Source organism: Syngnathus typhle, linkage group LG19, assembly GCF_033458585.1.
Source record: "Syngnathus typhle isolate RoL2023-S1 ecotype Sweden linkage group LG19, RoL_Styp_1.0, whole genome shotgun sequence".
Lineage (NCBI taxonomy): Eukaryota > Metazoa > Chordata > Actinopteri > Syngnathiformes > Syngnathidae > Syngnathus > Syngnathus typhle.
The window spans coordinates 2,364,540-2,383,170 of record NC_083756.1 but is presented as its reverse complement, the minus strand read 5'-3'; the positions used below and the strand labels follow the sequence as shown (position 1 = coordinate 2,383,170).

The 18,631-nt window shown below is 49.1% G+C and overlaps 3 protein-coding genes across 4 annotated transcripts; 2 read left to right on the top strand and 1 right to left on the bottom strand.

Moving 5' to 3' along the window:
* The first annotated feature begins 398 nt into the window (after positions 1 to 398).
* Positions 399 to 6,340, top strand: si:ch73-173p19.1 (uncharacterized). The gene is made up of 16 exons (XM_061265215.1): positions 399 to 567; positions 1,060 to 1,166; positions 1,264 to 1,391; positions 1,488 to 1,639; positions 1,779 to 1,952; positions 2,033 to 2,468; positions 2,589 to 2,699; positions 2,833 to 3,147; positions 3,231 to 3,473; positions 3,564 to 3,662; positions 3,744 to 3,937; positions 4,017 to 4,191; positions 4,263 to 4,419; positions 4,568 to 4,721; positions 5,555 to 5,666; positions 5,734 to 6,340. Exons 1-16 carry the CDS (start codon positions 547 to 549, stop codon positions 5,910 to 5,912), a joined length of 2,757 nt encoding a protein of 918 aa, XP_061121199.1. The 5' UTR covers positions 399 to 546; the 3' UTR covers positions 5,913 to 6,340.
* Positions 6,341 to 7,954: 1,614 nt separating this feature from the next.
* On the bottom strand, positions 7,955 to 12,781 carry eif2s3 (eukaryotic translation initiation factor 2, subunit 3 gamma). Its single transcript, XM_061265218.1, has 13 exons — positions 12,531 to 12,781; positions 12,289 to 12,362; positions 10,352 to 10,415; positions 10,136 to 10,263; positions 9,955 to 10,076; positions 9,786 to 9,880; positions 9,560 to 9,718; positions 9,286 to 9,420; positions 9,092 to 9,186; positions 8,875 to 9,019; positions 8,607 to 8,776; positions 8,291 to 8,463; positions 7,955 to 8,218 (listed from the first exon to the last, which is right to left on the bottom strand). Exons 2-13 carry the CDS (start codon positions 12,355 to 12,357, stop codon positions 8,155 to 8,157), a joined length of 1,419 nt encoding a protein of 472 aa, XP_061121202.1. The 5' UTR covers positions 12,358 to 12,362; positions 12,531 to 12,781; the 3' UTR covers positions 7,955 to 8,154.
* Positions 12,782 to 12,967: 186 nt separating this feature from the next.
* klhl15 (kelch-like family member 15) lies at positions 12,968 to 18,588 on the top strand. Of its 2 annotated transcripts, none has more exons than XM_061265217.1 (10): positions 12,968 to 13,201; positions 13,769 to 13,827; positions 13,971 to 14,042; positions 14,134 to 14,272; positions 14,384 to 14,572; positions 14,669 to 14,893; positions 15,065 to 15,226; positions 15,304 to 15,513; positions 15,579 to 15,769; positions 15,852 to 18,588. In XM_061265217.1, the coding sequence occupies exons 3-10, from the start codon at positions 14,023 to 14,025 to the stop codon at positions 16,621 to 16,623; spliced, it is 1,908 nt and encodes a 635-aa protein (XP_061121201.1). In that variant the 5' UTR covers positions 12,968 to 13,201; positions 13,769 to 13,827; positions 13,971 to 14,022; the 3' UTR covers positions 16,624 to 18,588. The 2 variants fall into 2 exon arrangements, with proteins under 2 accessions (XP_061121201.1, XP_061121200.1); XM_061265216.1 differs by having other exon boundaries at positions 12,969 to 13,201; positions 13,934 to 14,042.
* The last annotated feature ends 43 nt before the right edge of the window (positions 18,589 to 18,631 follow it).

The window sequence follows — 18,631 nt, the reverse complement described above, 5'->3', positions numbered from 1 at the left end:
GAGGCAAACAACCATCCGCACTTGCACTCACACCTAGAGCAATTTGGACTGCTCGATCAGCCTACCATGCATGTTTTTGGATGCAGGAGGAAACCGGAGTGTCCGGAGAAAACCCACGCAGGCACGGGGAGAACATGCGAACTCCACACAGGGAGGGTCGGTGGTGGAATCGAGGCCGCACCCTCTGAGGCGGACATGCTAACCCTAACCAGTGCCCCACCGTGCCGCTATTGGAAAACACATCTTCCTTATTTCCATGCGATTAGTGACTCGATCAAAGCAAGTGCATCATTACATCATAAAGCCGGTTTTCCCATCAAAGCCACTGATATGTTGACAATGAACAACTTCGTGCACAATAAGAATCTTGTGGCTGGTTTGTTGTTGTTCTGCTGTCAATCAAAAAGGGGCAGGACGTTTGTCTCGTGCCTGCTAGCATAGAGTCGACGGCTGCGTTTGAAATAGCGAAGCAGCCGATGCAGGAAGTCCTACAAAGTTTCTGTTTAATTACACTTCAGCGTTTCGATTGCAAACCCAAAGGCGAACATGAATTCTTCGGGCTCCCTGGTAAGCTTCAAACGACTTGCTGGGTGTTGTGAAAGTCCCGCGGGACGCGCTGAGGGGCATATTAGCTTGCCAGTTAGCCTCGGCGGCTAAGCTAGTTGTTATGCTAACGGCTGTGACTGGCAAGCGTCACAAACTATCGACTGATACGCTTATTTTATGTTTTATTTTGATTTTAAATGTTCGGTTTTCAAGTAAAACCGCTTTGTAAATACGTCAGAGTTGATTAAAACGGTGTCATTGAAATTAAGAGCAACAGATTAAGGTGACAGCAGTTCCAAGTGGGTGTGACGTCATAGATTGCACGGTCTGATGGCTCACCATACCCATCTTTAGATTCCGAGCATGAATCGGTCACCACATCTAAGTCTAATACTATGATTGTTATTTAATAATTCAGTAGTCTAGTATATCATAGTCCAGTATTCGGCAGAGGTGGCCACCTCTACATTTGAGAAGCTCCTTTGAGAAGTTTCCTTTTTGACTGTCTTGCAGACAATTGGGGCGCTATTCCACACGCTTGGCGAAATGGGATTCACACAGGAGCAGATCCAGGCTGCTGTGCAGGCCGGTCATTTTTCCGTGACGGACGCGGCCGAGTGGTGAGTGTGTCCACATATCATAAACTGTCTCCTTGAGTTTTCAAAATGGTCACCTCTTAATTCAATGAGAGACGTTTGATTGCCTTTTTGTCAATAGGCTTCTGCAGGGTCATCAGCATGCACGACACAGTTTGCTCAAGCAGCCGACGGGGCCGGCGGAAACGGCATTCGCGGCTTTCAACCCTCCGAAAGAGTCGACTATCACGTCTGCTTCTGACTGTCCAGGTGTGATGTTCAACTACACTTGAAAGCAAATAGCATTTCTCAATTTTGGAGACATGTCATCATTACCTGTGGTAATTCATTTTCATGTTGTCACAGCAAGTAGCTCATTAGCGCAGAAGTTGTCACCGCCTTCCCGAGGGTTGCCCCCCATCGAGTCGCGCATCAAACAGGACAAAAGTGACTTTGAGGAGCAGCAGAGGCAACGCGTGACTCAGCAGGCGAGGGCGGAGCGCCGGCAAAAGAAGCAGGTATTTCGAGGATCTTATCGGTCGGACCCGTGCTGGTTCATTTATTCTGTTCATCAATTCATTTCTTTGTTTTTAATCACACTGTGCACTGTATAAGTTGCACCTGACTCATTTTGTACTTGTTTCATCTTCATTCCAGGAGCGAGAGTTGGTGCTTAAGCGTATTGCCGACGATCGGCGGAGCTTACAGGAGAAGAGCAGCCAGTCTGGCGTAGCGGCGGCGGCGGAGGGGGCGTCGCCGTCCGATGACAGTCAAGGGCACACTCTTGGAGGGAAGGTTCAGACTAATGTGGATAACAACTGTATTCTCATGGTGAGGTGGTAAAGGCGTCGCTGGTGGTAATCAATGCGGGATGCCGAATTTATGTTGTCTCGTCTGTGGCCTCGCCGCAGATCCGGCTGCCGTCCGGTGAGTCCATGCGCGAAAGCTTTCCGGCCGACGCGCCGCTTCGCTGTGTAGTGGAGCACATCACGGGACGTCATCCCGCCCTCCGCGCCTTCTCTCTCCTCCAGGGGTTTCCACGAAAACGCTTCGGGGAGGCTGAGCTGGCCTGCTCACTGCGCTCCCTCGGCCTCACGCCTAACGCCGCCCTTTGCATTCAGACAACTCCCCCGGAGACCCCCCAAGACCCGGCCGGCCCTGCCGAGCCGCCCCCGGTCGGACCTGACCGGCGGGCGTGTCCTACTCCTCCAATCCCAGTCCAGGAGAGAGCGGGTGGGCCAGATTTTGTCGTGCCCCCTCCGCTACCCAATCACGTGTGGGAAGAGGCTGCCAGTCTTGCGGGGATCTCTGGAGGTGCTCCTCTTCACGGACCTTCTCACTTTTGGGGCAAGTTTGATCCTAATTTAGAATTTGGAATAAGGGGCATGCAAAAATGCTGCCACCTTCCCGGGAAAATTTTTGCAGTCTAAACGTCCATAGGCTCATGAACATACGCTCATTTTACAGGGCGAGGCCAAAAGTTGGTCGCTGGCAATCCCGACGAAGCTGCTGGAGTCCAACCCGAACAGGAAGATGACGGTGACGAAGAAGAGGGAGAAGCTCCACATTTGCTTAATGGTACTGTGCACTTTTTACAATGTAGCATTTTACCCACATCATGTTTGTGCTATTTATAGAAGATTAGGCAGCAGCCGATTTAATCAGATTGAGTCGTTGGCATTTTTAATGACACGTTTTTGTGCTTTGCCAGGTCTGCCGCAACTTCCGTTCCTCCTGGAGAACAGGAATCGTGGTGGCTTGGAGCCCAGACACCGGTGGCCCGAGCAGGGCAATCGACTTAGAGAGGCCCTGGAGGATGAGCCGGCGCCCGAGCCGAACGACGCCGAGGGCCGAGTGGCGCCCGGAGCCGCCGGGCAGGCCGCTGTGGAGCGTCTGCAGCGGGCGGTGCGTCACGAAGACCCCGCCTCGCAGGGACAGCCACTTCCCCCCAAAAGGTCCTTCAAGACCCCCAGCGTCTCCTCGCTCTGTACCTTGGCCACGCGCGCCACCGTCCAGCTCATGACGGGTGAGCGCTGTGAATTTGTGCCTCTTTGTGTGTGTATGCACATGTGTATACACGTGTGTTTTATCTGTGTGTATGCGTTCCAGCTCCCAGTATGCAGTATAGCAGCAGCCTGGCCGGCCTGACACCTGAGCTCGTGGAGCTTCTGCTGAACCACATGGCCCAGGAGCGTGTGCTGCGTCCGCGCAACCTGGAGCTATTCTTTGGCTGTCCGCTGCAGAAGTTTGTCCTCAACTGCTACCCGTACTCCACTAATGAGCTGCTGCGCCAGCTGCGCGCCTTCACCGCGCTCAAGCATCTCAGCCTGATCAACTCGCCGCTCATCACGGGTACAAAACTCCGCCTTGCTTCAAGCAGGTTTCATTGGAGGGCATTTCAAAATAAAATAAAAAGTTGAACTCTCCCTGTCTCTCCCACAGACTCTGGCCTCTCAATTCTGTCCAGTCTGGTTAAACTGCAGTATCTCAACTTGGCCTCATGCAGCAAACTGACCGACTCTTGTCTGCAGTACATCACAGGTTGCAAACTCCTTCCACACGCACTCGGATCGGATTGAGGTTACGTAACGCCATGTGTATTAACTGCTTTCATGTTGTCAGGTCTCAAAAGCCTGTGCTTCCTGTCGCTGGACCAGACCAAAGTGACGGACGCGGGCGTGACGCTGTACCTGCGCTCAGCGCCGCCGTGCCTCTCGCAGCTCAGCCTCAACCAGACAGCGGTCGGCGAGACTACGCTGGCCGTGCTTCCCGCTTGTGTGCCGCAGCTGCGGATGCTCAGCATCAAGCAGACCAAGGTAGTATGCCACAGCCACCAGCAGATAGCGCTGGTTTTCTTTCACCCAGCCGTTCTGTTTACAATGCGTGTCCCTCCAGGTGTCCGACGTTTCCGCGCTGTCCGAGCTGCCGGGCCTGCAGACGCTCAACCTGGACGGCACGGGCGTGACTGAGGCCTCACTTGCGCAGTTGGGCACCCACCCGTCTCTTTCGTCCCTCAGCCTGGGGGGGGTGCGCGTGTCCAACGGCGACCACGCCCTGCAGATTGTATCGGGTTAGCGCCAGCGTCCGCTTCTGGCTCGAAGAATGAGGCATCTGGTCGCTCAAGTGCAATTTGTCTTGCAGGACTGGCATTGACTCACCTGACACTCCCAGGACGCCACTCGGTCACGGACGGCGGCCTGGCGTTCTTGTCGCGGCTGCAGCTGCTGGTGGAGCTCGATCTAACGGACTACACGCAAGTCACAGACCGGGGAGTTCAGCACCTCTGCACTATGACCAGGTACATGCACATGTCCTATTTTGTCACGTAATGTCCCCATTGTGTCTCATGTTCATCACTGGGCTCCATAGGGTCCCCCAATTTCCCCTCATCATTTCTGTGTTAGTATGGGTAGACAACACTACATCTACTGTATGTGTGTGTTCAGATTAAAAAAGCTGTCTCTGAGTAACACACAAGTGACAGATGCCGGGCTCTCCTACTTGCGCCCTCTGCTGGGGCTGCAGGAGCTGTGCTTGGACCGGACGGCAGTCAGCAGTCGAGGAGTGGCGGCGCTCATCACCTGCCTGCCGCACCTCCAGGTCTTGCTGCTGTACCTTTTAGGGGTGTAAATCGCGGGTTTTGTCACGATACGATATAATATCGATATAAAGAACTGCGATACGATATTTGCCGATATCTTAAAGCCTGCTGCGATTCATTCACGATATATCGCGATATAATGCTCTACGATCGTTTTTTTTTTTTTTTTTTTTTTTTTTTTTTTAATAAAAAATATAGAACAATATCCTGATTTATAACAATTCATACGCAAAATCAACAAGGTACTGCAAACTCTTTATTTAGGAAATTACAAGAGTATTGTAGTATACAAATTGCTTACTTTAACACTGAACTTTGATGTCGTGTTTTTTCTTTAAATGTGCGGCGAGATTTGTGCTCCCTGAATATTTGATCACCGCATGGCAGGATTTACAAACTGCACGTGTCTTGTCCGTTGAGCCATCTTTTCTTTGCAATCCAAAGTGCTTCCAAACGAATGACTTGAAGCCTAAAGGGGAGCAAATTTCCTCGTCTTTTTGGACACTAGCCATAGCACCAGCCCAGGAGCCGCGTACTAGTTGTTGCCTCCCCTTTCACGTGCGTGCTCTGCTCACAACACAACAACGCCGGGCGCACTGCTCCCAGAAAGAGGAAGCAAGCAACAATGAACTGGATTTCAAAATAAAGTCGCGTCTAATGTCCGAGGTCAAACACGGCGATATAAATCGATGTTTACCTTTAGCATCGATGCCAATAAATCGTAGAGCATTATATCGATTAATCGATGTGTATCGATGTATCGTTACACCCCTAGTACCTTTTAATCTTTCTATTTATTTTTTTATTTTTAAACCCAACTGTTGTTTTGCAGGTGTTGGGCCTGGCCAGCACTCAGGTGGGCGACAGTGTGGTGAGGCGAGGTCTTATCCACTGCCCTCAGATGCTGAAGTTGAATCTCAGCCGCACCAGAATCACAGATAACGGTAAGCACATCCACATCCTCTCAAACGCGCCTTAGGCGTCGTAACATTTTTCAACTCTACCCCTTAGGCGTGAAGTTCCTGGCGCACATGCGTTTGACTCAGGTGAACCTGGACGGCACCGGCGTGAGCCTGACGGGCATCGCTGCCCTGCTGGCGTCCACACACATCAGCAGCATCCGCGCCAGCAACACGCGCGCCGTGCCCATCGACGATGTCTCCGACGACGAATGGGAGCCTGCCTCGTAGCAGTGAAAAACACTCCCCTTCCATACTCCCCCCCCCTCCTTGACTCCGCCCCCCTCTAGTCGAACTGTCGTTGATGATCTTAGGCCCAGCTCGGGTCAAATTGACCCGTTTGACAATGTAATTTGAGAAGCAATTATGTTCTCAGTTCAAATGTTATCGGAACTAGGGGGGGTTCACATGCTGGATGTCAATTTGACCTATTTGAAAATCTAATCAATAATCCTCAGTATTCAAATAGCTTTTTTGCTGCGTTACCCTGAGGAAACCAAGAAGACTTAAGATAGAGTATAAACGTTCACGCCGCGTTATGAGAAACATTTAAATTCAACATAATTAACTGCTGTCATTTTTTGTTGATTATGAAATGCAACAAGGACCTTTTGTGTTATTCCTAATTCTGTTGTATTAAAAAGTACAATGTAGTGCCAGGGTGGGCAAACTGTTTGCCTCGCGGGCCGAACTGGGTTCTAAATTTGGACCGGAGGGCCGAACCAGGAGCAGATGGACGTAATGTGAATTAATATAAACGACCTGTAAAGGTCCTTGCATAAAAGATTTAGGCCTTTAGTAGGTAGTAAAGCATGGATATTCCAAACAAGGTTTTTGAAAACAAATGCATTTATTAACAGCATTAAAAAAAACAAATCACTAAAAAACTGCTATCAGTAATTCTCATAAAATATAACACTGTTATTATGAATAACAGTCTCCATCACTTAAGTGCCTACAGGTCAGATTAATCATGAAAGATGTTTATTTTATGAGATCACATCAAACGGCAAACATTATGACCAAATATATCATCTTGAAGAATCGGTGAAAGCATACATCCAAATAAAGTAATCAAAGCTGCAACACGGTGAGGCGTATCTGAAAATCAGAGCAGAGTTTTAACTCACAAACACCCGGTAACAGGGGTGAGGAAACGTGAAAAACTCGCTTAAAGTAAGCCTTAAGAACTTTACAGGTTAAGATTAGTCGCAAACATGTGGTGCATCAATGTCCTTGTGCATCCTGCATTGTTTGAAAATGAGAATGGTCGCTAGTTTCAATCCCTGCTATGTGCACAAATCATATTCAAAATGCATTTTGTTTGAAAATGAGAATGGTCGCTAGTTTCAATCCCTGCTATGTGCACAAATCATATTCAAAATGCATTTTTTTTTTTACAACAAACTTGAGAGCCTCCCCTTCATTTTCAGTGGGAACAGTGTTGTTGGTCTCCCTTTTTTGCTAGTGCGTCATAGTCTGGAGTAAAATCTGTTGTGGCAATTCTTAGGAGAGATCCGACGTGTTGGTCCGTTTACCTCGATCTGTGACGGGTTGATGATGATGATTATTTGGCTGAACGTCACGTCGCGTACGTCGAGCCAAATTTGCCACTCGGCACTCAGTGTCCACCTTGCTTTTCCTTGGGCGACTCATTTTAATGGAAGGATTCCAGGGGAAGGTTTGTGGGTGGCTTTAGCGCAAAACTGCATCTGAAAGCTCAGCGCGCGAATTGCAAGAATGCTGTCACAGCCCACGCTCTAAATTAGGGACTGATACAAGTAGAGCGCGAGTGCGCCATGTCCGTACTGATACAAGTTGAGCGCGAGTGCGCCATGTCCGTACTACTGAGTACGTACACGCACTTGTGAGTGTGCACCGAGCTTTCTCACACGGCTTCCGGTAGTAAATGCGCAGGCGAGCGGTTCCCCATCTACTGGGGAAACGCAGTCATCGCAGGCAAAATGACCCAAAAAAATGTTTAATACAATTTATTCAGGGTTGGCGGGCCGGATTAAACGGTCCCGTGTGCCGGATGTGGCCCGCGGGACGTAGTTTGCCCATACCTGATCTAGTGTCATCTTGTCTCTAATGGTTACCTTGACAGTTTTCTTCTTCCTATTACTGCAATGCTGACCACACGCAAACTTACACAAAATATTAAATAACAGCTGGGCTGATGTGTAAATTTTAACCTATGGTTTCTACTTGCATCATATCAGCCAAGTGCACAGACTTGTGGCTATTTGCCTTCATTGAGATGCAACAAAAAGTTAGTTCCAAACTTTTATTAGTGAATGTTCGCCGCACTGTTGGCGGAAGATGTTCGTGCCAGTCCCAAATATGCTAGCGTCATTCCTGTTTGTCCTTCCGGCGAGAAAAGAACAAACAGGAGGAGAAAATTGAACAAGACCAATGTGACGTTTGCGATGCCTGATAGGGACGCTGCAACGGTAACGGCCCCCTTCTTCTTTCAGTCGTCATCCACCGTGGGCGTGATGGTCACGCCCCTCCTGATCTGCCCCCAGCCGATCAGACTGCAAAGTGGAAAAGGGGAAGCGAATCAGATGACAGAATGAAGAATCTCTACTGTGGCCAAAGTTCCTCACCGCCAATGTTTCTCCACACGTCGACTTAGAGCAATCTTCTCTCCGACTTCGGTGCAGACGGGGTTGGTGAGGACGATCTTAGCCAGATCAGCTTTGACGGCGCTGACACGGCCGCCTGTGGATAGCGAGCCGATGTTCACCATCAGCACTTCGTTCTTTGACAGCTTCTGGACCTGTGAGGGTGTCAGTAAAGTCCGCTTAGCTTGATGCTAATAAACAATGCAGAACACCATTGACATGTTTGACGATTAGCATCGACGACGGCTGTATGCAACAAACATGGATGAGCATGAACATCCCGTGACGCTGCGCTCACCTTGGCGGCCTTCTTGTCTCCCTCCGTGCGCACACCCAGCAGCCGCCTGAGCAAGAAGTATGAGATCTCCAGCTCGGTGAAGATCTCCGGCAGTTCCCCGACGGCACCCAGCACCTGACCCACCATGCGATCAGCTCGACACAGCGTTGGGTCTATCTTGGTACCCACACCTGTCCCAAGGTCAGAGTTCATAAGAACCAGACAGATATATACGTAAATCAGCAAACGGTTCACTTCAACACCAAACCGTCAACACGGACGGACGTACCAATGAGGCCTCCGGGTGCAGCGTACTGGAGATCGTTGTGTTCAGCGAACAGCGAGACGATCTTGGAGAAGATGGGCTTGCACATCAGCTTTCCTTCATGGTCCTTGGACACAATGCCTGGCCGCACCTCGATCTCCTGGCCTACCTGCAGGCACCGAGAGACTGTTAACGCTCATGTCATCATGGAAGACTTTTTTTTTTCCCCCCAGTATCTCACCTTGAGGACACCCTTCAGGATACTCCCTCCTGCCACGCCACCTTTCAAATCGTCGACTTCACAGCCAGGTTTGTTGACGTCAAATGATCTGATGACTACAAGATGAGGACAAACAATACACGAAGCATTGGTGGTGGGCAAATACACTCAAATGCCAAACGCCAAGTTAAGAGCGGTTTTCGTGGGTTTCTCACCAATGAGTCTGGGCTCCGAGGTGAAGTCTCGCACAGGGACAGGGATCTTCTTGACGATGTACTCGCACACCACCTCGATGTTGTACTTGAGCTGAGCAGAGATGGGAATGATGGGGGCGCCCTCAGCCACCGTACCTGTCAATCAGTGTGGACATGAAGGACATTGGTTTAGATGGAAACCCAAAACTTGAGTTAGACCGATTGAAGCACATTTTTGTCCACTGTATTAAGGGGAAAAAAATGATGTTGCATTTGCATCGTCTTTGGCTCTCACCCTGCACGAAGGTAAGGATCTGCTCATACTGCTCTTTGGCCTGGCTCTCCTTTACCAGATCGATTTTGTTCTGCAGGATGAGGATGTGCTTCAGCTTCATGATCTCGATGGCGGCCAGATGCTCCGACGTCTGCGGCTGTGGACACGACTCGTTGCCCGCTAGAAGGACCAAAACATTAACTCACCGGTCACACACCTCGACATTGATACGGACGAAACAACTCACCGATGAGGAGGAGAGCGGCATCCATGACGGCAGCTCCATTCAACATAGTCGCCATCAAAATGTCGTGACCGGGACAGTCCACGAAGGACACGTGTCTACGGGAGACCGATTACTTTCAGACACACAGTGCTACATTTAACATTTTTGGTCAGAAGAAAGTCCGACTCACCTGACAAGTTTAAAATCGCCTTTGGTGCCAGGGATGTCTGTGGGGAATTCATCAGGGGTGCTGCTCCCACAGGAGCGATAGCATTCGGGCCTAGGACAGCTGGGATCGTCCAGCATGTAGATCTAATGCGACAACATGGGGGCAGTTAGCATCAGCATCAGAGCCTCGATGCCAAGCGTACCTTAGCATTAGCATAGCCGAGCTTGATGGTGATGTTCCTCTCCAGTTCATTTTTGAAGCGCACGGTGTGAACACCCGAGATGGCTTTCACCACTGTGGACTTTCCGTGCGCCACATGACCGATGGTGCCTGGGATTAAAAACAAGAACTTGGTTGGTCGCACTAATCAATGGAGAGCGATGTGTGAATTTTGATGGTGTTCATTCTACGGCTGTACCGATATTGATGGTGGCCTGCCTGCTGATGATCTCGGGGGACAGAGTCGTCAGCTGGGACACATTCTGCAGAGGTAAACAACACATTCGAGTTGAAACAGATGGATGTACTGTTTATGTGGACGTCTCACAACTAGTCATGTGTCATATTGGTCTTGTGATATTCATTTATTGTCTGTCTACATAAGCATATGGATATGTGGATTGTCGTTAAAAGTACTGAGTGGAATACAGCAATTTGCCATCAAAATATTATATCAAGACGTAATCAAGTGTCAATAAAATCGAATTCGTTAGCTAAGGAAGTAAGATGGCGGCGGGTGCACACGCAGCGGCCTCTCTCTGTCCCGAACGGTGTTTTGTTTTGTCGTTTAATGTGGGTTTGTCCGACAGTTTTGTGTGTTCGTCTCGTCGTACTGGGTTGTGCTACAAGTGCAGCGGGCTGGTTCTGCTCAACATCGGCGAAAGCGAGTTTTGTGGCGTTCTGGACTTTGAAGCGGGGACATTAAAGGCGCTCGGTCTGCTCCGTCTTGAAGCGTCGCCGGACTCGCCTGCTATTCCTCCCCCGGTTGGGAAGCGTCGGAAGCGGTGTGCGAGGAGGCTGAAGAGAGGCGAGAGCGGGGGCGTCCGGGCCAGGCTGGCGGCCAACCCAGCTTTAGCTTTCGCCTCCTGAGATCTACGAACCGGACAGTGCGTAACTGCTGTGTGCTCGTGTTCACTGGGACTTGGTTGACCGTCATCATTCCAGACTCCGCTGTGCATCTGGAGCGGCTAGCGTGCTATCGGGCGGACCGGGCCATTGTACGAGGGGGAAAGTCGTGAGGAGGTGGGATGTGCGTCTACATCCGTGACGGAGGGTGCCGGGACTCTGTGGTGGTATGCCAGCACTGCTCGCCACTGGCGGTGTTTGTGATCTCCAGGCTGTTAGGGTCCTGAACTCTCTCCCCCCTTCTGCGTGGCGTCCTGTACTCTTGCGCTGTGTTCTGACTAGAGGTGTAACGATTCATTGATACACATCGATTAATCGATATAATGCTCTACGATTTGTTGGCATCGATGCTAAACGTAAACATTGATCAACGTATATCGCCCGTTTTTGACCTCGGACATTAGACGCGACTATCTTGATATCCAGTTCATTGTTGCTTGCTTCCTCTTTCCGGGAGCAGTGCGCGGCGTGTTGTGTTGTGAGCAGAGCAGGCACGTGAAAGGGGAGCAGACAACTACAAGGCTCCTGGGCTGGTGCTATGGCTAGTGTCCAAGAAGACGAGGAAACTCGCTCCCCTTTGGGCTTCAAGTCATTCGTTTGGAAGCACTTTGTAATTTCCTAAATAAAGAGTTTGCAGTACCTTGTTGATTTTGCGTATTAATTGTTATAAATTAGGATATTGTTCTATATCGATCGTAGAGCCCTATATCGTGATGTATCGTGAATGAATCAGGCTTTAAGATATCGGCAAATATCGGATCATGCTTCTGTGTATTGATATGATATCGTATCGTGACAAAACCCGCGATTTACACCCCTAGTTCTGACTGTCTGCTCTTGCTCCGTTTTGCTCCTCTTATTTACCGTGTTATTTGTTTATTTATTATTTATTCATCACTCTTATTGTTCATTCTTTGTGCCTTCTTGTTTTTATTTTACGTTGTTTACTTGTATGTTTATCGTGTACTGTATCTCGTCACCGTGGGATAGGGGAAACGTAATTTCGATTTCTTTGTGTGTCTTGGCATGAAGGAATTGACAATAAAGCTGACTCTGACTCTCTCTCTTACAACTACTAGCCAGCCGTCGTGTGCCGGGTGATGGCAGAGGCGGAGCAGCAGCTTAGCGGGCAACAAACAAGATATCTATTGCAGCTCATCTTCGATAAAAACGGATAAAGTCTTGCTCATGAAATCACAAAGGTGTCAGTGTTTTTCGTGAAGCACTTACCAAACTACTGAGGTCCTGTTTGGCCAAATGAGGCTGGCCCAGCGTTGTACCCGACTCGTCGCCCGCCATCTTGACTGGAAAAGGAAGGGAGGGAGGAAAAGGTAGCCGTGGACAATGCCCGAATTGAATGAAATGAATTATTCTGCTATAATGTGTGATCAATTGAACTTTGGGTCGTTTTACATCATAGTAAATTTAACATGTGTTCGTGAAAAAAACTGTTTCACTTAAATTGCCTTTACCTGAACAATAACGCAATAGGGTCCTTTTACTACGGCTGATGCAACTTGAAGGTACAGTCCAAATTTTAAATAAAAATAAAACGGGGACTCCACTAACGGCCAGCCAAAGCGCTTCGCGTATGTTTAATAAAGGAGTTCCTCCAAACCGTTGACAATATCAACAAACGAGTTTTGTCTCCAGTGAGTAGAGATCAGTAGTGTACGTTACTCGCGTGTCGGGTCCGTCGTGGATGGATGACATCATCAACTGGTCTCTTGGAGTCCAGTAATGTCATTTGTAGTCTTTTCGAGAATCGCATGGAGAGTTGAGTGACACATTTAAGAGTAAAACGTGGAAATTTGGTTAATTTGTGATTTATGTTACTATTTTTGAATAAAATGACAAAAAAAAGATTGCCCATTTATATTATACAGTATTTTAATTTCTCAAACACTTGCCTCCACTTCCGGTAAAATAGGACGTGACGCAAAGCTAGAAAATGGCATCCACAAAGCCTACGGATCGATTTGGTTTGCTAGCCGTCTGCTGTTGAGCCCAACCGGGGCTCTGGGGCTCTGGCTGAGGGCTGACACCATGGAGGTGGGTCGCTGCAGTAATCTCTCATTCCGGAGCTAACGGCATCGCTCCATGTCCGAAGCGAGGAAAGCTCGTGTGGATTCTCAGCGCGGAGGTGAGACGCCTCGTTTAGCCGCTAGGCTAAGTTGTTATCCTTGGTCCAGCCCATTCGGAGCCCCGCCGCTCCCGACACCGGTAAACAATGTTGTTCTGACAGTTGGAGACGTATGATCACGGTCGTTCGGCGCCTCGGTGTTTCATGTTAATATCGGTTTGGATTAGTTAGGCAGCTTTGCAATCACAACGGCGGTGCTGTCACGTACCTTTGTTTGGGCATCAAGGCAAAACATTGTAACTTCAAGGTTGAACTTTAGGCTAGCCAGGTAATATTTTAAGCGTAAAACACTCATTTTAATTTAGCAACTTTACAATATGTTGCTCATTCAGGGCATCTTGGGTACTATTTACTACATTCCCATAAAGTCTAAAAATTTTCACAATATTTTAAAATTGAATGGCTTTTTTACCACCAACATCCCCAAATCTTTGGACACTTATAATTAAACAAATGTAGAATGATATTTATACTGCATATACAAATGAAGCACTGCAAGCAAGTCACTGCATCAGGGTGGGAGATGTGCTGTGAACCTGACTCCTCTTTTGCAATGTGTCAAACCAGGCTGGAAACAAGAACACAGGAAATGCCAGCAACCGCTTTGAGTCAAGACATCAGAAGCTGTGAGTGCAAAACACTTTAACCGCCACCTTCCTCATCTCCAGTCTTTTGAAACGGCTTCATCATCCTCTCGTGTGCTGCTATTTTATTTTAATGAAAAATTCCCAGGTCATTGACACTGACTGAGGGTCTTTGTTCGCATCAGCTGGACACAGTGGGGCACTGTCCTCTGATTGGCTGGGACAACTCCATCTGACATGCCTGTGGCCAATCAGAGGCAAGTGTATAAAAAAAATAATCCCATCCATTTTCTGCACCACTTAACATTTATTCAACTGTGTGTTTTTAATATTTCCCGCCACCATTAGGTGTGCTATGTCGGGGGTGGATGTGGAGGTGTATCTATCCCAGGTGCATGATGGGAGCGTGTCGTCGGGCTTCCGGGCGCTGTACGAGGAGCGCCTGCTCCTGGACGTCACGCTGATGATCGACGAGCATCAGTTCCAGGTTTGTGACGGCAACGTCGTGCTTATCGGGCGCATCAGGTTGTGTAGACTTGTGATGACCTCGGAAGACCAGTGGTTGCGATATAACAATTGTCACCGATGTCTCCTTTAGGCCCACAAAGCGCTCTTGGCCACTCAGAGTGACTACTTTCGAGTCATGTTCACAGCGGACATGAGGGAGCGGGACCAGGAAAAGATCCACTTGAAGGGGTTGACGGCAGCGGGCTTCGGGCACATCCTTCGCTTCATGTACTACGGCTCGCTGGAGCTCAGCATGCCCACCGTGCAGGAGATCCTTCAGGTGAAGTCACCATGCAATTTTAGGAATTACTTAATATGTGTCTTTGACGGATGGACTGTCGTTGAACATGACGTCCCGCTGTGCGTGTGGCGGCAGGCGGCGATGTACGTGCAGCTGACGGAGGCGGTAGAGTTCTGCTGCTCCTTCCTGCTGGCCAAGATCTGCCTGGAGAACTGTGCCGAGGTCATGCGGCTCTTGGAGGACTTCAGCGTGGGAGTGGAAGGCGTCCAGGAGCAACTGGACAACTTCCTCCTGGAGAACTTTGTCCCGCTCATGAGCCGAGCCGACTTCCTGTCCTACCTCAGCTTGGAGAGATTACAGGTTTTCCACGGTTACTTTTAAATAGTAACTAGTTACTTTACTGGTTCCTTGATGCTTAAAGTAAATAAGTTAGGATGTGTAAAAAATGTTTCTAATAAATTTGGGTAAACCTTGGTCAGTTAGTTACAGTCAGCGCTAATCAAGCAACTTTTCTTTTCCTGTGTCCCCCAGGCCTACCTGAACAGCGACACCCTGAGTCGCTACCCGGAAATTGAGCTGTACGAGGCGGTGCAGTCGTGGCTGCGACATGACCGGCGGCGCTGGAGACACACAGACACCATCATCCAGTCGGTTCGCTTCTGCCTCATGACGCCCGCAAACATCTTTGAGAAGGTGACAAGTAGTCCCTGGAGATGACTTCACTAAGATCAAACTATTTTTTACATTTGGTTCCGCACTCCCGCCCGCAGGTGAAGACGTCGGAGTTCTACCGTTACTCAAGGCAGCTGCGGCAGGAGGTGGAGCAGGCCCTGGCCTACTTCCACGACGTCAACCAGCAGCCTCTGGCGGAGACACGCGCCAATCGCATCCGCTCGCAGCGGCCGCAGACAGCCGTCTTCCGGGGCATGATCGGCCACAGCATGGTGAACAGCAAAATCCTGCTGCTGCAGCGCCCCAAGGTGCTAATCGGCGACACCCGCGTCGTGACGGCGAGCTCGGTGCAGTAACCCGCTTGGTCCCGCAGGTGTGGTGGGAGCTGGAGGGGCCCCAGGTGCCGCTGAGACCCGACTGCCTGGCCATCGTGAACAACTTCGCCTTCCTGCTGGGAGGGGAGGAGCTTGGGCCCGACGGCGAGTTTCACGCGTCGTCCAAAGTGTACCGCTACGATCCCCGGCAGAACTCTTGGCTGCGCATGGCGGACATGTCGGTGCCTAGGTCAGAGCTTGTCATCAACGTGCCCTCGGGCTGACATTGCGAGCATCACGCCACTGTCTGGTCGCCCGTTGTCACTTTGCAGGTCAGAGTTCGCCGTCGGCGTCATCGGAAAGTTCATCTACGCGGTGGCAGGGCGCACGCGGGACGAGACCTTCTACTCCACAGAGCGCTATGACATCACCGAGGACCGCTGGGAGTTTGTGGACCCGTACCCTGTCAACAAGTACGGACACGAAGGGACCGTCCTGGGCGGGAAGCTCTACATCACGGGCGGCATCACGTCCTCGTCCACCTCCAAGCAGGTGTGCGTCTTCGATCCAGGCCGGGAAGCTTCGGCGGGAGGAGGAGCGACGGCGGAAGGAGGGGGTTCGAGCGGGTCGGACTCTCTCCGGACGCGCGGGGGCCGCGGCGCGCCTCTGCCGGGGTCCCATGCCGGCTGCTGGGAGAACAAATCCAAAATGAATTACGCCCGCTGCTTCCACAAGATGATCTCCCACAATGGCAAGCTGTACGTGTTCGGCGGCGTGTGCGTCATCCTGCGCGCCTCCTTTGAGTCGCAGGGCTGCCCGTCCACCGAGGTCTACGACCCGGAGGCTGACGAATGGACCATCCTGGCGTCCATGCCCATCGGCCGCAGCGGCCACGGGGTGGCCGTGCTGGAGCGCCAGATTATGGTGCTGGGCGGCCTGTGCTACAACGGACACTACAGCGACTCTATTCTCACCTTTGACCCCGGCGACAACAAGTGGAAGGAGGACGAGTATCCCCGGATGCCTTGCAAACTGGACGGGCTGCAGGTGTGCACCCTGCACTTCCCAGAGTACGTGCTGGAGCACGTCAGACGCTGCAGCTGAGGTCTGCTACGCACTGGACACACTTTTTCCCTTTTTTACACACGGGGGAAGCATTTATTCCGTATCCTACTCGTACGCTGAATTGTCCACATACTCAAATGAGTCTTACGAGGTCCCCCCCCCCCACACTGCCTTCCACTTTGATTGTATGACATTTCTGCGCATGACTCAAGGCTAAGCTTAGTGGTCTTCTTGGCACACATTATACGGAAAACCATTTGAGCATTGATTCGATACCCTTAATATCCCTCATCAATAAGACAATTCACACTTTATCTGAACGCATCTTTGGCATACCAATAGGACAACAACATTTTACTAGTGAGATAAAACTATGTACTAGTTGTATCAACTAGTTCAACTTGGGGGCAGACAAAAATGTCATATTGTAGTGGAAGGAAGGGAGAGGAAAAAAAAACATCACGAATAAGACAGCCTGTTCTATTACTGTGCTGAATTGTTTTCCTCGTGAGGACAAAGCGTGTCCTAGCACACGGACACCTGAGTGTCGTTGAGGTTCCAAACACTTTCACACTTTGCTTTCTTAGAAGATGTCGGGGGGTGGGGGACGGTTTGGATTGTACCTGTTTGGGCGGTTTCTCGCTTTCCCGTTCAACGCACTGGAAGCTCAACTTCCAAAGTCAGCAGCAGTGAAATGAAATTATTCATGTTCTCGTAGAAATGTTATATAGAATGAATAATCAATAACCTGACGCACTGAATGAGGTTTGAACTCGTGCAGCTACTGTTTTACTCTCGAGGGCACACACACACACACACACACACAAATTGAATTAAATTAGCATTTGCTGAAGTTGAGTTAACTTTCATAAGAAAATGGTTTTTGGGCTTCTAGTGCATCCCTTTGTCGGGTCATGACACTCGGTACACGCACACTCTGTTCTGCTTGGTTTGTACTGTAGAATTCTCACCCAATCAGCACTCAACGTTTGTCGTATTTAGGTGACCGCCCGGGTTTGGTTCTGTCTGTTCATGTTCTTGTGCAAAGGGCTCAGAACATACTGATGCAGTGTTTTAATGTTATTTATTTAGCAAGCTATGCAGTCATGTGTTGCTTTATTTATTATTGAGACATAAAGTCATCTTTTATTTTTGGGGGGACTGCGCAAGACTGAAAAATATAGTTGCCAAGATGCCTCCTTTTTTTTAAATTATTTTTCATTTCTGTTAATGCTACCAAATTCAATTTCACAGATTCCAAACTGCCTGGAGTAAAGTTGTTACCATGGCAACATCTGCGGAACCTGCGTGTTGCTGTGTGCTCGAACAGCATGTTTCACTTCAATTTTTTAAATCGACACATTCCACGCAATGTCAGCTCATATTTTCCCTCACTTGGTGGGGGTTATCGGTTCCACTTCATTTCTCGCATGTTCACCTTGTAACTACTGTTATTTTAACTATGCACTTTTTTTTTTTAAACGGGTCTTTTTTTTTTTCTTGGCACATCATTTGTTTTTGTTTTTTTTTGTTTTTTAAACGGCCACAGAAGTGTCAAACCGATTGCCTGAGGAATGTGTGCAAGTGGATCTTTTTAAGGTTCATGTGTGCGTTTACTTACTCCCATATTGCTGTCAAAGAAGAAATGTGATGAAAAAGTGTTACCTTGCCAACTCGCAGCATCCTTTAGTCCGTCAGTAAGCAAACAGAGTAGAAGATAAACGTATATCCACATACAGTATATATACTGTATATACATACATATATATATATATACACAGTAATACTTTAACGATTAGTTAATAATCGATTGGTCTTTTTTTTCCAACTAATCGATGAATCGGATTGATAATTTGTGATTAATCAATCAATTGTTGCATCCCTTAACAGTACCTTGCTAGCGCTGAATTAGAAAGAGGGCAGGATCAAATGAACATGTTATCTGGGTAAATCTTCTTTGGAAATGTTTGTAACTTCTTCCCAGAAATAAATGTTCATATTGGATGGATTCTGGCTGTCAGTTTAATTTAAATATTATAATCAGAAT

Coding starts and splice junctions, on each gene's coding strand:
- si:ch73-173p19.1 (XM_061265215.1), top strand. CDS start 547: ATGAATTCTTCGGGCTCCCTG. Junction 3,148..3,230: donor CACCGTCCAGCTCATGACGG/GTGAGCGCTGTG, acceptor TATGCGTTCCAG/CTCCCAGTATGCAGTATAGC. Junction 5,667..5,733: donor CACCAGAATCACAGATAACG/GTAAGCACATCC, acceptor TCTACCCCTTAG/GCGTGAAGTTCCTGGCGCAC.
- eif2s3 (XM_061265218.1), bottom strand. CDS start 12,357: ATGGCGGGCGACGAGTCGGGTACAACGCTGGGCCAGCCTCATTTGGCC. Junction 9,881..9,954: donor GGCGATTTTAAACTTGTCAG/GTGAGTCGGACT, acceptor GGTCTCCCGTAG/ACACGTGTCCTTCGTGGACT. Junction 9,020..9,091: donor TCCTGAAGGGTGTCCTCAAG/GTGAGATACTGG, acceptor CGGTGCCTGCAG/GTAGGCCAGGAGATCGAGGT.
- klhl15 (XM_061265217.1), top strand. CDS start 14,023: ATGCCTGTGGCCAATCAGAG. Junction 14,043..14,133: donor ATGCCTGTGGCCAATCAGAG/GCAAGTGTATAA, acceptor CGCCACCATTAG/GTGTGCTATGTCGGGGGTGG. Junction 14,273..14,383: donor TCGACGAGCATCAGTTCCAG/GTTTGTGACGGC, acceptor TGTCTCCTTTAG/GCCCACAAAGCGCTCTTGGC.